Source organism: Papaver somniferum, chromosome 6 (genome assembly GCF_003573695.1).
Source record: "Papaver somniferum cultivar HN1 chromosome 6, ASM357369v1, whole genome shotgun sequence".
Taxonomy (NCBI): domain Eukaryota; kingdom Viridiplantae; phylum Streptophyta; class Magnoliopsida; order Ranunculales; family Papaveraceae; genus Papaver; species Papaver somniferum.
Window position 1 is genome coordinate 30,456,414 of NC_039363.1, and position 14,810 is coordinate 30,471,223.

The 14,810-nt window shown below is 36.2% G+C and overlaps 2 protein-coding genes across 2 annotated transcripts; both read left to right on the plus strand.

Annotated features, from left to right (window-relative positions):
• Nucleotides 1–200: 200 nt before the first annotated feature.
• LOC113287238 lies at nucleotides 201–4,037 on the plus strand. The gene is made up of 5 exons (XM_026535920.1): nucleotides 201–1,474; nucleotides 2,058–2,659; nucleotides 2,850–2,999; nucleotides 3,143–3,559; nucleotides 3,825–4,037. Exons 2-5 carry the CDS (start codon nucleotides 2,156–2,158, stop codon nucleotides 4,005–4,007), a joined length of 1,254 nt encoding a protein of 417 aa, XP_026391705.1. The 5' UTR covers nucleotides 201–1,474; nucleotides 2,058–2,155; the 3' UTR covers nucleotides 4,008–4,037.
• On the plus strand, nucleotides 4,027–5,674 carry LOC113287239. Its single transcript, XM_026535921.1, has 2 exons — nucleotides 4,027–5,023; nucleotides 5,124–5,674. The coding sequence occupies exons 1-2, from the start codon at nucleotides 4,047–4,049 to the stop codon at nucleotides 5,386–5,388; spliced, it is 1,242 nt and encodes a 413-aa protein (XP_026391706.1). The 5' UTR covers nucleotides 4,027–4,046; the 3' UTR covers nucleotides 5,389–5,674.
• Nucleotides 5,675–14,810: the final 9,136 nt, after the last annotated feature.

A 14,810-nucleotide genomic window follows, 5' to 3' on the forward strand; every position in this document is an offset into this window, starting at 1 on the left:
CTGCGCCTAATGGAGATGAAGATTAATGGATGTGGGCTGTCAGAAAATGGAACAAATGCATGTGTCTCTTCATTTTGCTAAACACGTCAGGTCCACAAGAGAAATAAGAATGATGTGGCACGATTTACTCCACACAATTCTGGATGAATTATAAAGAAAGGCATCATCTGCGTCTTTGTAAACATTTTCTTATCAAAGACTTCTCCAAGCAGCTGCAGTTACAATCGTTTCTGGTGGTGGCTGATACGGGTGTTCTTGGCGTGGATTTTGATCTCTCAAGTTGATTAGTGGTGCTGGTTTGCTTTGGGATGTACTTCCATGGCTGTAACAATGGGTTCAGTTCGTTAGTCGTGGTTGATCAGTTGCATCGAATGAAATGGAGTTGCAGGTCGCTGAATTTGTTTTTGCCAACAACAACAGATTCAGTTAGAGGCTGTGATGGGTACTACCCAATCTTGGCATGGGTTAATACTGCTCAATCAGTTTTGAAACTATGAAGACAAAACTGAGGCTACTATAAAGCTTGGTCGTAAATGGCAGTGATTAAGAAGATAGCAGCAAGAGCTGGCGATGGATAATGGTGGTAGAATCAGTGGAGTATTGAGTGGATATTGGTAAATGGTGTTGGTGGAGAGAAGTGTTGTTGCTGCTGCTTAACTCAATGAATGTGTATGTGATTGAATGCAGATGAGGAACGAATCGCAGGGATAGGTCTTTATCCAATTGCCATGGTCGTGAACGAGAAGCTGTTACACAAGACCGAAGAGCTGCTGGCAGAGATGGGTTCTTACCCTATTTTGGTCTCGATTGAGAAGATGGCAGCAAAGCGACATTTGGGGTTATCTTGGTGACGAGAACATATAGAGAGACGAATTATTGAACTGAAATTATCCCGGAGTAATGAATGAAAGGAATCAGTGGAGTTTATTGATAGCTGTTCTTGAGAATATCTCGGCTGCATATGAACTGAAGTCGTGAAGAACAGTGGTGGCTGGAGATGGAATGGAGTTTCGGTTTCGCTCAGTAATGATGGGTTTGGCTGGCGGTGGTATTATATGACGTCTCGATGGCTGCAGTTTGTTGTGGCCTGAATTTGGCAACGAGCTGAAGTTGAACGGTGAGAAGATGGAGCTGTGCTTGGTGATGGTTCGACAACAACTATTGCAGTCAGTGCCGACAACTCATGGCTGTCAATAATGGATCGTCGACGGGAATGAAGTGATTGTTTGGTTGCGATGGAAAATTGGTGTTGGTTGTGATGGTCGTGTGTACGAGATGGAGATGTCGAGGACTGATTAAAGCTATCATGAATGGGTGATATGGCTGGATTCAGAAAGGAGTGCCGAGATTGAGATGGTTGCATCCGAAGTTAGCTAGACGAAATGGAGTCTGGGGTCGTACTTGGCTTGCAATCTGGTTTCATCATTTTCCAATTGTTAAATTGGTTCCACTATAAATGATGATGCTCGCTGAGGTATATTCTGGCTTTTCTGATGAAATTTTTTTTTGGTTTCATCACTTTTCATTTTACAACAAACATCATTCAAAATGAAAAAGTGATGAAACTATATTTGGTTACCAAGAGTTTGTTTCATGTAACTATATTTGGTTACACCATTTGTACTTTAGTTTCATCAATAACCATATGTTTGTTTTAAGTAATAGAAATTTGCCTGATAAACCTACATATGCATCATGCCTATTTACTTTGAAAATCAAAATTTTGTGACATAACTAAGGTTTTAGGATGATGTATATGAGAATGATGTATATGGAGTTATGAACCGCTGAAGCTTTTATTGTTGTGTAAGAAGACGAACAAAACATGGCTTATCAGTTTTGTTAGATCTTTGTCCTCTTTTTCTTTCTTTATGGAGTTTGCGAACACATAGCTTATCTAAAAAATAATTTGCAACTAAAGCTCTTATTGTTTTGTTCTCTGTTTAGCGTGTTTATTTCTAGTTTATCTGATGCAACCAAATATGGTTGCATCATTTTTAGTTATTGGTTTCATTATTTTTATCTATGATTCACCTAACTTTAGGTTTCACTTACAGGTAAAAAAAGAGAAACAGAGTCGTATAGATGCTCGTTGCATCATTTGTGCAAAGTAGTAGCTGACATAAAGGCGTTGATACAGAACAAAGAACCGCATATGTTAGCTCTTAAATCATGTCTATTCTGGCGTTTCATTGAGCCATTCTTTGATGGTGTAATGGAAGAAGAAGAGCTCGTCAAAAAGACAAAAGCAGTCATGATGGTTTTACAGTCACTTGAATTCAGAAAAGATGGTAAGCTACCATTGTGTTTCAGGTTAGGTAGATCGAAGAAAATGACTCTGCGGACAATTCCAGAACATTTCTCTATTATCTTTAGTCTACAAATGATGGAGGGTGTAGAAGTAGATGAAAAAGTGGGCATAGGTGAAGAACTGGAGAAGAAGGTTAAAATCTTCGTCGCTCAGTATTTTAAAGGAAGTAAGAAGACGTTCAAAGCTGATATTCAACGTTGCATGATGAAAGTCGCAGCGGATGAAACCAAAGGAGACGAGTTTGTAAAGTTTTTCGTCATGTTCCTGTTAGTGTCGGTATTCGTCCCCAACAAAGGTGGGCGAAGTATGGCTGCCAAGTACTTGTATATGGTATTTGATATGAACAAGGTTTGTTGGCCACAAGTGTTCCATGATTATCTACTTGAGTCAATAATAGATTGTGATGGCGATGTTGAAAACGTAGTTGGTTGCATAATTTACCCGCTGATAAGTTATTTTTTGTTCTTTTGATTAATAAGTTATATTCTTTTATAATGTATCTGATATTGATTCTTAATTTGAATCTTCTTTTTTTAAGTATTGGGTAGCAGAGATGACTATGATTACAAAAAGGAAGGATGGGCTCGACAGGTGTCCGAGGTTTGCTAGATGGAACCTTGGAAATGTCTGCCAGCAAATATTGGAAAACTTCGACGGTTTCTCCGACAAGAAAGATTTATACTCTGAGGTAAAGAAGATTTACTTTTCTATCAATCCATTACAAATTTAATATCATCAAAAAGAGAAAGATTTACTTTTTTTTTCCTGATGAAACCTTTTTTGGTTTCATCAAAAAAATTAGCTGAAACCAATTTTACTTGTGTACTGCAGAAGAATATGCGTCGCCGCAAGGGGTCATTCTTGCTTGAATATGACGATCTAGAGAAGCGTTTGGTTGAGCCCATAGATGAAGATGATATTGTTGTTGAAGATTCTGTTGAACCTGAAGAGCCGGTTGAAGACAATGTTGCAAACCATATTGCTGAAAATGAAGTGCCTGCACAAGTTGAAGACAACTCTTACGAGGCCAAATACAGGTGGGCAAGAATGGTGATTGAAAAGATTACAACAGTTGCCAACAATGGACTCTCCGAAGAAGATAAAGCAATATTGGCAAAATATGACGCTGAGGTTGGGTTTCAACCATCATTGAAGACTTACTCCAGAAGGAAGCGTAAGAGAGTCCAAGTAGACTTGCTCCAGAAAGAAGATGTTCGTTCGGAACCAAAAAAGGTTTCAGATGTTGAGGTGATATGTTAGTTATATTTGCAAAATTTACTTATTGATAATAGAATTGAAAAATGTTACATTTTTATTGATATGTTAGATTTGATCTGCGAATTTTACTTATTGTTTATTAAATAGAAATTTTACATTTTTTTATGTCTTGGTTATTTTTTTATTTTTTTATAAATTGTACATTTTTATTTGACAAACTGGTTCAAAGTAATTTTACATTGTATTGCTTGTATGTTAGTATGTGACATTTTGTATCTTAAACCTTGTATTGCAGGTGGTGAAAGGTGCAGCGGCGGAGGATGAAATGATGTATATTGTCGGTAAGCATTTACTGCATGAAGGAACAGAACAAGAGCATTTACTGCATGAAGGAACAGGACAAGAGGATGTTGAAGAAAGGGTTCAACCTAGTGAAGCAATGATACAAGGTTATGTAGCTTTTCTGATGGAACCATAAAAGGTTTCAGTACCTGGAAATGTTGTTGAAGATGTTTTGATGGAACCAGAAAGGGTTTCACTGTATGGAGATGCAGAAAAATCTGGTGATGTTGTCTCTTCATTAGATGCAGAACCACAACAAAGAATAGAAGAGTCTGATAAAGAACAAGGACAAGAAGGAGTAGAAATAGAAGAGGTTTCAGAGTTGACTCCAAAAACTATTGAGGAAATCAAGGTGGCCGAGCAGGTTGAATTTGAAATGAAGAAATCTTCATCAAAACCGGAGGACGAGACTGAACAATTAACTCTGAATACTCTTGAGGAAATCAAGGTAGCCGAGCAGGTCGAATCTGAGGCCAAGAAATGTTCATCAAAGCCATGGAATGAACAAGAAGAGGGTATGGAGTTGACTCCAAACACTATTGAGGATATCAAGGTGGCCGAACAGGTCGAATATGAGGCGAAGAAATGTTCTTCTTTGAAGAAAAATATTGAACAAGAAGACAATGAAACTCGGTTTATATATGATGAGGACAGTGAGGATGATATTCGAAAAATGGAATCCGTTTATGCAAAGCAAGGTTGTTCGTCAAAGACAAAGGTGCAAAGTGTATACTACTACTCAACTGTAAGAATGGTAGAGGATGTAGCTGATATAGAAGACGGTGAACCTGGATTTAGTTTAGGACTGACGCAGAGTGACAGTGAAAAACAAGATGTTGAGAAAGGATCTCAAAACATCAGGCCCAAGAAAAAGTTGAATAATATGATTACAAGACTAAGGGATCACAGAAGAAAAATGCAAGAACCAGTCAAATATCGGGATTATACAACTGAGAAAAAGAAAAGAACAAAAACTAAATGTGATTGGAGAAAAAATCCTAATGGAAAGAATAAGCAGAAGGCGAAGAATGAGGAGGTGTATGAGGTGAAGGATGTGAAGTTGAAAGCAGTTGAAAAATTGAAAATTATGAAGGTACTCGATGAAAGTCAGAGACCCCTTGTGAGCAGGTTTTTCAGAAGCAAAACTGAAAGGTAAGTGCTGAAACCAAAAATGGTTTCATCAAAAAATGTGTTCTAAAAAACTTTTTTTTTTCATTCTTAGATCCAACATTCACTAGCTTGAGTTTTACAGTTACACGATGTGGGAGAACAAGGAGCACCAACTGATAATATCTGGGAGGATGCTGGATTTGTTGATGAGAAAGGGAGACGTCGGAGAAGACATCATTGAGTTTTACATCTTGAAATTGCAAAAGAACATCCTCAAAGAAGAGTTGAAACCAGATGGTAATCCGAAGTACAAGAAAGCTGTGTTTCTAAGCACATTTGCCTATATAAGTTTCCTCTGCAATTTAGTAGATACATTCTTACTAAGCATGGACAAGATTTACGGTTAGAGTTGATTTCTGGTTACTGTTAATTTAGTAGATACATTCTTACTAAGCATGACAAGATTCTTGTGTACTGGATTAGTTGACTTTGACATCCTTGACTAAGTTGGATCTGTTAGTACTAGCATACTAGATAAATTTCCATCAAAAAGTGTGGGAAAGATTCGTTAGTTTGAAGCATTCATCTTGAATAGAGTGTTTTACTTATGATGTGGATACGAATTGTAATTTGAAGATCTTAGTATCAATTTGGTTAAATTGCTTTGAATGTAAACCTTTATAGCAAAAACAAGTTGAGTCAAACCAATTGCATCTTTTGTTTCTCAATCTTCAGTTAAACACTTTATGATGTGCGAGGGATCAGTTTTGTGATTGTAGGTCTAGCTGATTGTAGAATCCAACTATGAGTGGAAATAGTTGTTTCAAATGTTGTTGGTTATATAGTTTATTTTGATGGAACCAATTCTGGTTTCATTCTTTAGGAAGAAAAAAATGTCGCTCATTACGAAGAAAAAAAACACTTGCATGTCTGTCACTTATTAGGAATCTGTTTTCTTGTATTTTTTCAGACATGTCACTCACTAGGAATGAGATGTGGTAGTGCAATTGAAGCGTTCATCGACAAAATGGACTACCGTGTACAATTTTTATTCGTTCCGTTGCTGACAACAGTTAGAGATGGGGTAGACCATTGGACACTGCTAGCTTTTGATACTGAAACCGCAGAATTTTCTCACTACAACTCCTTGGCTTCCACTGAAGAAGAATGCAGGAAAAGTGCTGAAAGCATGAGACAAAGAATAATATCAGCATTTGCACAGCACGATGCAAAGCTCCCCCGTGACGAGCAGACAACTCAGCCCCCGCCATACACTATGCACACGCCACTTGTTGACTAAGCTAGAAAAATCATCACCTATGTTTGGAAGTTCGGTAAAATTATTTATTTATTTATTTATTTATGGAAGTTTCAAATATTAAATATTGAGACAATTTTTTGGTTGTTTCAGGAATGATTGTGGTCTTCATGTTTGCTATTACATGAAGAGCCTCTTGAAGGGAAACGTGGCGTCGTCTCCTGGAGATGATATTTCACTAAAGGTGCATGAGATGCGACCAAAGCTGGTGTGTAAGATCCTCCTTGATGCATGAAGAGTCTCATGGGGATAATATTTCAGAAAGGGTAGAAAGCATGAGAGCAAAGTTATGTATACTGTCAACTATTTATAAATTTGAATGCTTGTATTAGTTTATAAAAGGTTTAAGTTGTGTGTGAATGGTTTCAATTAGAGTATTTTCAACTACCTGGAAACAATGTTTATAATGTTTTCAATTATGTTTAACCGAAACCATATTGGCGCATAATGTTATGTATATCTGTATTTTGATGAAACCAAAAAGGGTTCCAGCATAAATGATGAAACCAAAAAGGGTTCCACCAAATTGCAGGTGAAACCAAATGGGAAAGGGTCGTATCATGGCTTGGTTTACAGGCAAAATTGATATGTTTCAAAGGCATGGCAATAATTGATAATAAAGCAAAATTTTAAGAGAAAAAGCCAAGACAATTACAAAAGCATTCACAAAAGCAGTGATCTAACCAAAAAAAGGATCCAACCTATTTTGGTTACAAAATAACAGTAGAAATGATGAAACCAAAAAGGGTTCCACCATATTGCAGGTGAAATACCAGCAGGAAATCAACATGTTTTACTGTAGACAAGAAGACAGGAATATAAATGAGCAATAACAGTCAAATAGAATATAAATGAGCAATAACAGTCAATAACAGGAATATAAAAATCGACAGAAAAAAATGAATTCTCAAAATGTAGACTAAAGCATATTGTAGTCTAAACTAAAAAAGATACTCAAAGTTTACGAATTGTATGCGAAATGCTAATAGAATAGAAGAAGTCTGGACTAAAACTAAAATTCAATCAGTCTCAAAAAGACTTCACGTCTGCTTATTAGGGCACGTCCTTCGATTATGAGTAGTCAATTCATTACAGCCACCGCAAGTTCTCATCTTCTTCTTGGGAATTGAACCTGTATTAGGAATCATTTTCTTCTTACTTGGACGTCTTGATTGTGGCAAAACTTTAGGTCCACGAACAACAGACTTGGGTGAAATTTTTGTAGGCCTTTCAACTGTGGGAACTGGATGGATTGGTCTTGAATACGACTCTCGATAGAACTTAGTGGTGAAGTAGTCTTCAACATACTCATAAGGATCTTCACCATTCCCCATTATACACCTAACAACATGGGCGCAAGGGAAGCCATTGATTTTCCAACGGTTGCAAGAGCATGTCTTTTCTTTCAAATCAACTATGACAGCAATAGGCATATCCCTCTCCTTTGTGTTAATGAGGCATGAACTTCATACACAAAGTCAGACGACTTGGTAACACTGTAATCACGGCCATGCATCTTATTGTTATAGAGTTCAGTTTCCATTTTTGGACACAAAACTCCTCGCCAATCGAACAATGTCACACATTCTTCACGATGAATGCACATCATTTCCATAAGCTTCAGCCATATTTTATCAACCATGACATCAATAGGCATAACACTGTAATCACGGCCATGCATCTTATTGTTATAGAGTTCAGTTTCCATTTTTGGACACAAAACTCCTCGCCAATCGAACGATGTCACACATTCTTCACGACGAATGCACATCATTTCCATAAGCTTCAGCCGTATTTTATCAACCATGACAACAATAGGCATCTCCCTCTCTTTCTTAACCCAACCATTCAAACATTCAGCAACATTTGAGCACAACTCCCCATATCGACAGTCCGGGAAAAAAAAACTAACCCATTTATCAAGTGGATCCCTACTAAGATATTCTTGTAGCTTCTGATTTTTAACCAGCATCAAGTCATCCCAACTCTCCTTAAACTCTACACGTGTATTCGCATATGCACATTTTTCAAACAACTTCAACACATAATTGTTATATGTCTTGGCTGACTTAGGCAAGCATGTATTAACATTGTTTGACATGTGCCAGTAACACCACCCATGATACGCACCTGGAAAAACGGCGGGGATTTGGTTGACTAAACCACTACCTCGATCACTCAAAAATGTAAGTTGTCTTTGAGGAGAAACGACATCCCTGAGTTGCTCCATAAACCATTTCCAGTTCGCATCAGTCTCAGATGAAACCACACCATAAGCTAAAGGGTAAACTCTTGCAAAATCAAACAAAACAGAAAAAAATGACAAAACAACACAGCAAAAAAATGATGAAACCAACAAGACAAAAAAAAAGGTTTCATCAAAAAAAATGATAAAAGAAACCAACAGAAAAAAGTTTAAGAAACAGTACCATTATCCCCGTTTAGTCTTGTTGCTGTCATCATGTGACCGAGATATTTACTCTTCAAATGTGTTGCATCCATGAATAGCAAGGGACGACAGTAACTAAATCCACGGACACATGCTCCGAAGGCAATGAACAATCTCACAAACTTTTGACTCGCGTCAGTTTCCAAAACAACACGGGATCTAGGATTGGTTTCAGACAATTGCTTTGTATACCAATGCAAGTAAGCGACTGACTTATCATCCTCTCCCCATGCCATATTCAGTGCATGTCTCTTACCTGCGTATGCATAATAATGACTTATGTCAAAGACATATTTTCTTCTAATTTGTTCCATAATATCCTTTGTCTTCTTCTTTGGGTTCTGTTTAATCTCATCCTTGATCAAGGAACTTATTAGCTTCTTCGATACATTTGGAACGTTAATAAATCCACCGTCACAAGTATGCTGATTATTTAACACCTTGATAATAAAGGGACTTCCTTCGACACCGTCACAAGAAACAGCATACATGTGCCAATTACACTTGTCCTTCTTCTTGTTAGCACAACAAGCAGCAATCCGCAACTTCTCGTTTCTTGTTACCTTATATGCATAACCATTTGCAGCATGGTACTTCATCAAATCGTGACGCACTTGGTCCATACCTCCTGGAAACACTTGTTCAACACTGTGAAAAAAACCTATCCAACGAGTGGATTTCAAAGGTTTTTTGACTACTTTAGGGTCATCATAATCAGTGACAGTGGTAACTAGTGGCTGATTAACAGGTACAACTTCTGGCCCATGGGATGATGAACTTGAACTAGCACCTATGTGGCATACTGAACTTGAACTTTCACCTCTATGATATACATATAATTCTAGTGTTGGAAACTTGTTAAACAGAGAAAACACAACAGCTGATTGGAGATCATAATCATACTGAAGTACCTTTTGCTGCTCACCAAATTTGTGAATGATTTCAATAGTGAATGGAGATAGTTGAACCCAATTTAAACAAATATTATCCTTCAAATCCATAAGAGTTGATTTTAAACCAATACGAACGACAATGAAGCTTCATTGTAACATACGGCTGCAATGACAGAGTCCATATCTACAAGCAAAAGTATGGAACCAAAAAAGGTTTCACTCAATTTAAACTGAAAATTATATGATAGCTTAACAACAAAAAATTTCCATTCATACAGATTTCACCATGAACAACAAGAAACAAACATAATCAACAGAAGCAAATCTATTTCAATACGAACAACGATCCAAAATTGTAACATTATTGTAACTTATATTATGAAATCAACTAGAAAATTCAAAACAAATCAAATAAATAAGAATACCTGGAAATCGAAATCGCGTTCCTGATGAATATGATCGGACTAATCCAATGTATGATTACAGACTCAAGATGACAATTCGAAGGATTAAATTGTTACTTCTCTTCTTTTCTTTGAAGAAGATGAGAACCGAAAACCAAAATAAATTGAATTTCTTCAACAATACACATAAATCTTCAGATTCGAAGGATTGAAATCTACGATCTCTTCTGTTATTCAACTAAATTGAAACAAAACCGAGATCGGAAAATTAGTTTCAGAAATCATCAGAATCGAACCGGAGAAAGAGATAAGAATATAGATCTGGTTTTGATTTTTCTAGATATCTCTATAAAGTTTCTGGTAGAGAATATACGAAATCAAACCCTAAAATCTAAATAGAGGAAGATTCTGGTAGAGAAGATCTTCAATCCTCTTCTCCGATCTGCTGAAATTTTATTTCCGCCAAAATTTTCTATTTTGAAGAAACCCATATATGGTTAAGGGTACGATTGGAATTATTAGATACGGTTAAAAACTAAATTTAACTAATTTGAATTCAAATGGAGTTTTTGTTCCATTTTTATTGGATACGGTTTTGATTTGGCACAAATAATATGGACGGTGTTTTAGTAACTCTAAGAGTATCACCCTGGTTTTTTAGAGCTTAATATATTAAAAGAATTACATAATTTCCCGTGGAGAATAATGAATTAATAATGAGTTATGGTGGAGATATTTTGGTTTTGTGTGACTATATAAAGGTGTTACGGGGTTGACTGAAGGGGATGGAGAGTTAGGGCAAGAAATCAGAGCGAGAAAATGAAGTTGATATGAGTTTTAATCATCAGCAGAGAAGAGTGGAAGAAGACGCACAGACTACACTTGTAGTCTGTCGTTGTTTTAACTGTCATTTATTGATCTCTGCGACTGTTTATCTGCAACAGTTGTGAATTATCGTTTTCTTTGTAACAACAATGTATTTGTAATAGTAGATTCTGTAACGTTCTTACAGCATTACAAATATCCGTTTTCTTATATATTCATCCTTATAAACACATTTTAAGCGTGTCAACAACATGAGAAGCTAAACCCTAACACTGGGAAAACAGAGGAATCTGGATTTCATCCTTGTGGTAAATTAAATAATTCTTTATTTACTTTTTGTATCGGTTTTCAATGATTTATGATTTCTATTAATTACTTGTGACTTTATTTGATGAAGCATGCTTAGTTCTAGGCAATTTTGATGCGCCATGCTCACAATATAAAATTAATGTTTTATGAAATCTACTTTAGAAAAGTATTAGAGTTGATAGTTATTTTGTTTGAGCGATAGATGTCTAGGATTAATTTATGAACCACTCGAATATGAAAAACAGTGAAATCCTGAGTCCCAGCCTCTCTTCATCCTGTGAACATATTTTGTATATATTTTCTTTATTTTTACTATTTTCGTTTGTTAAATCTGAAATCAATCTGATCAAGTCCGAGTGAACGACAAATTTATTTACCACTATCTAAAATTCGATCAATTTTTGGCGCCGCCGACGCGGGATTGTTCTTAGATTTGTTTTTAGGTTTTTATTTTTATTATTTTTGTTCTTTTTTACGCGTTTGGTATTTTTTTGTTTACTTTCAGATTTGGAGCTGAGTTAAAGAAGAAAAAAAGGGAAAATGTGCCGAAAAGAAAAGCAAAGCCAAAGAAGAAAAGAAAAGACAAGATATAAAGGAGTGAAGAAGAATATTTTGTATACAGATTTATTTTATTTTTATTAGATTTTATTTCTTTTTATTTTTAGAGACTATAATTAGGATTTTATTTTTGTAATCTTTTAATTTTGGACACTTTTGAACTTTAGTTCTGGACATTTGACTTTATTTTTAAAACCCTAAGGAAGGGTTAGTTTAAATATAAACTGCACGGGGAAGGACGACGGTTAAGATACTGTCTCAGCCCCTCAGGTTCGTACACTGACACAGGAGTCGGTTGCCCGAGTCAGCTTCAACGGTTCATCCCCCGTCTGGAACGGGAGGTGAGAATTCTAAACACTCGTGAATCCCTTGTCAGTGGGTTTACTGGATGATTTTGTATGCATATATGTTGAGGTCTGAATACGGTTAAATTTCTAGTAAAGGGCAAGGTCTGGCCAAATTAAGATAAGGACTCGGATTTCATCACCGTTTCCTTCTTACCTACCTTAGGAACACGTAACATACGCGAAACTAAGCCTTAAAATTTGACTAGAACGAGACCGATAGGGTAACGAGCTTAATAAGAAATTCGTTCGAAAAATATTGGTTGTTCTATTAAGCATTCTTTGAAGTTCATGATGGTTAATGTAAGTTGAGAGTGCCGCCTTGTAACCCGAGGAAACGTTTGCCGGTGAGGCATGGGTGTCAAAGCTCCACTGAGCTTCCCTTGTCTCTATTCAACTTACTTTAATTCAGATTGATTCCAGAAAGGTTTGCTGAAATTGTAATGAATTGCCTTTCGAAAGAATAGAAGTTGGTCTAGAAATAATCTAAGGGATACATCATGCTTTTTGTTTTCTAGATAAAATAGGCTTGTTGTGGTCGAGTCTGCCTTGTTTGTGCTTGTTTAGAATTCCCTTGCAATTAGGAGATCGAACTGGAATAACCAATACAATGAATATCCGACTGAGCGGCATGGACATTATTCTTTTTATGACCATAGTGTGAATAGTGGTTGGGAACGCCAAACTTTTGAAGGTTATGGTCCATACAATGGTGAGCCCAATTACTATACACATACCCACAGGTCATACGAGAAAAATAATCCATCTATTTTTCTAAAAGAGTCTCTCAAGAGTTTCATTGAGTCCAGACATAAGTTTCATTTATTTATGAAAGAAACTTATAATATTACGCTTCCAGAAGAGTCCATAGAGCAGACAACTGAGATGTTTCTCAAGCGATTTACAAAGAGTACAAATAGGATTGTGGAAAAATTTGCTCAAGATAGTCTTAATTTCCAATATAGTGTTCCCAATACCACCCTTGCAAATAATGATAGTTTTTATTCACATAATCAAGATGATGAGGATATAATTGGAGACACTACTTTAGATGAGGTTCAACCATTTTCATGTTATTATAATGATGACTATGACGAGGATAGTGTTGATGAAGAATCATGCATATGTAGGCATACTGATCAGAAAAATGTTACTCTGCTTGAGCTTCATAATGATAGTACTATTTCTTCTTCAAATCCCGATAATTTTAATGATTATTCACTTATTCAAAAGGACGGGGATTTGACTAGAGATATCAACATTTTAGACGAGGTAGTATTTCCTTTTGATTACAAAGCCAATGATGGTTCAGAGGAATGGGTTTATTCTGAAAATATTATTTTAGAATCTAGAGATTTAGAAACATTAGTCATATACAATGAAGATGAACTCAAATAAATGAGTAAGAATGCACTTCCTGATAATAACTTAGAAGAATCAATTGACCATTTCCAGGAATCTGATGATCCAGAAATTAGGGAGATTGTGACTAGTCTATCTAGAGACACCGAAAACTCTAAGTTTGGGGGTGATTATCACCTTCCTAGTGCCTTACCTTTAACTCTTAAAAAGTTCCCTCACTTGGGACTTAACGCTTGTGCCTCAACCATTTTACAAGATTATCATCATACACGTTTTGTCTAGAAAGAATCTCAGTCGTTAGAAACCCATCCTCTGGTTGATGTGGTTAACCCAAGCTATGATACCAAGATTGACTTTGTTTTCCCACTAATTTTATTTCAGTTGTGGGAACATATGAGTTATAGATGTGTCATTTATTAAGTTTTAAGACTAAACCTAATTACTTTAGGAAATTAGGGTCGACATATTTGCTTAAGAATGACCACCACTATGGTCAACTATGTGAGTCAAATCTGATTGACTTAGAGGATCCCTAATTATTCAGGTTATTGTTATGTGCCTCTAAGTTCTTAGTTGCGTATTTTCAGAATCTACAACTTGATCTTTGGGATCTTACCTTTAAGGAAATCCAGTCCAGGGAAATATTTTATCAAAACCCTTTCATAGAACCTGAACCTGAACCACAACTAGATATAATTGTCTTAAACATAAAGTTAAATAAGGGTATGTTCGGTATCTTCTTGGTCTGTTGCAATTTCCTCTTCTTTTGGATAACACTTTTTGATCCAGATGATCCTCATTTATTCCAGCTACTGCTATATGACTCTACGAGGTGACTAATTCTTCCAACGTCTGGCTGAAGATTTTAAAGTTAGCACTTCTTGGGAGGTAACCCATGCTCATGCGACACGGCCGTAATATCTTTACTTTCTCTTTTCCTTCAAGTGGTAACAGTTTTTCCTTGTTCATGCTTTTAATTTCATCTTTAGAACATTGAGGACAATGTTAGATTTAAGTTTGGGGGTACGGGAGAAACTTTTAGTTGCATTATAAACTCCAAAGCCTATAAATTTTTTCCAATTTAGGATAGCACTAACCGATCTAAGTGGATGGAAGCATCTTGATTGTAGGAGTTGAGGTACCCATAAAAGCATCTTGGATGGAAACATCCTGGTTATAGAGTCTATTCATAAAAGTACAGAGCTCAGGTGTTAGAAATAACATGGTAGTTTCGCCATATCTCGTTGAGTCCTTTTCACCTTCTGTTTTTCTTTTATTTATTTTAAACATGTTTCTCTAAGTGATTTGGTGGGGCACCGCCATCAAATTGTTACCACTGTTAGGATGAAATTGAGTGACTGAGTACC